At 42.8% G+C, this 1,805-nt stretch overlaps 1 protein-coding gene across 1 annotated transcript in view; it reads right to left on the reverse strand. All coding sequences in view use genetic code 11, as the record gives it.

Moving 5' to 3' along the window:
• The window catches only part of EGR_09572 (hypothetical protein), a gene marked incomplete at both ends in the record, with an annotated part of 3,890 nt that overhangs the window by 1,165 nt on the left and 920 nt on the right, over positions 1 to 1,805 (reverse strand). The window contains one exon of the mRNA XM_024498821.1: positions 1,037 to 1,082. Within this exon, the coding sequence (XP_024346761.1) occupies positions 1,037 to 1,082 (46 nt within the window). The remainder of the gene's footprint in view (positions 1 to 1,036; positions 1,083 to 1,805) is intronic.

The raw sequence follows: 1,805 nt of genomic DNA on the forward strand, positions 1-1,805 counted from the left end.
AATAGCAAGTCATTCTCCACCTATGATCTGCAGTTATTAAACAACAAAGTGTTGTATATTCATATCAAGTTTTATGACACAGAAAGCATTATATTTTGCAGGCAGTTTCACACTTTGTCTACCCTGACTATATTGTCACTAGCACCAGCAACAACAATAGGCAGAAATGGAGGCATCCACCACTTTTATCTCCTAAATAAGACAAATGGTCATCCACACAAGGGGACACTCCAGATATGCTGCATCTGTTACAGGTGCTTGAAAGATGTCAGTGCACAAATTGTACAGCTGATTTATCAGGATTAAAGCATTCAAGGTGCACCGAAACACCCTTGTGTAATCACCGAAGGTGACAAGGCGGTTAATAGTCCTGAACTTAGGGAGGCAGTCCATTAGGTCGAGGAATCGTGTCATGAGAACTGCACCACCAGGCTGTCCTGTGTACCCTCGTTCTGTTACTGTGTAATAAAAGGTGAGGAGCAGTCAGGAGGCCTACTAGCTTTCTGTGCATTAACGCAAGCTAATGTGAAGCCGCAAGGAAAGGAATTTCCCAATCATGCCACAAAAAGACGTTCTAAAGGCATTCGTATGTACAAGAATGCATTCTCCTTTCAGGTGAATGCATAACGTGCTCCACCTTCCACATTCCACCGATAGTAAAAGATAAAACAAGAAGAAATCTTTAATTAACTAAAACATCAAGCAGTAGCAGAAGCTGATTAATTTACAGTCGGAGGAGCATTGTGGAAAAAAAGCTAGCCAACACAGCATCTAAATTATTTCAATGGAATGCGTCAAATCCTTGGACATTTGATCGTACAAAAAGAGAGGCAATGATGCAACCACACAAAGGACTTTTAAAATTAATCGTATGAGGAAAGTAAAGAGAGAAGTAAACACGAGGACTGCTTACAGACCATTATTCATATTGAGTCGACTTCACAAAAATATTGAAATACCAAGAGCAATACCTATCCTCGGAATTTATGAAAACAGGTTTCGAAAAAGAGTCGACTGCGATGTTAATAGCGCTAACCAGTCAACTTCCCCATCACTCGATAAGGCGGAAACAAATAGCTTATCTGAAATGTATTAGAGATTTATCACTCAATCCCCTTTTAAGGCTTTGGGGAACGTTTACAAACCGCAGTTAGTCCAAGGATCACCTGCAAATTTCTTAACACAGCAGGTGGAATGACACCTCCACAAAATGAGAAACAGAAAAATTTGTAAAAAACTATCTAAAGGGCTTCCAATGGTTCACTAGTTGCCCCTTATGGGATGTCTTACACTCAAGTATGAGCTCGATAAATTTCAGAACAAATAAATTATTGCATTCGACGAGAAAAAGGCAAACAAACGTACAACAAGAAGACTCGTCATGACTTACTAGAGGCAGATTACTCCACCTCAAGCAGGCAAGATTCAACTGTGGCGAGGTCTGTTCAAATGTGACATCGGGTGTAGTAGTGGCTCCAATGGTTCGACGCAGAGTGCCACTATATTCCGAGTTTGCGTTCAAGGCCGACGACAAAGGCTGTCGTTGTTGCTGCGTCGAAGTAGAAGATAGCGGCCCTGCCTCCTCATCACCAGAACTGTCAACAGTGAAGGCCTCATTTCGCTGTCCACCTGCAGCTATTGTCGCCGAAGATGGTCGGCCCACAGGGGATGTGGCCTCGCCACTCTGGTAGCCCGATGAGGGAGAAGAAGGCAAACACGACTCCGTCCATCGATTCTCCTTGATCAGATGTGCCAGTTCAATTATATACTTTCCTTCCTTGTAGCGCTGACTCACTTCAAACGCG

This window comes from Echinococcus granulosus (genome assembly GCF_000524195.1).
Source record: "Echinococcus granulosus chromosome Unknown EG_S00154, whole genome shotgun sequence".
NCBI lineage: Eukaryota > Metazoa > Platyhelminthes > Cestoda > Cyclophyllidea > Taeniidae > Echinococcus > Echinococcus granulosus.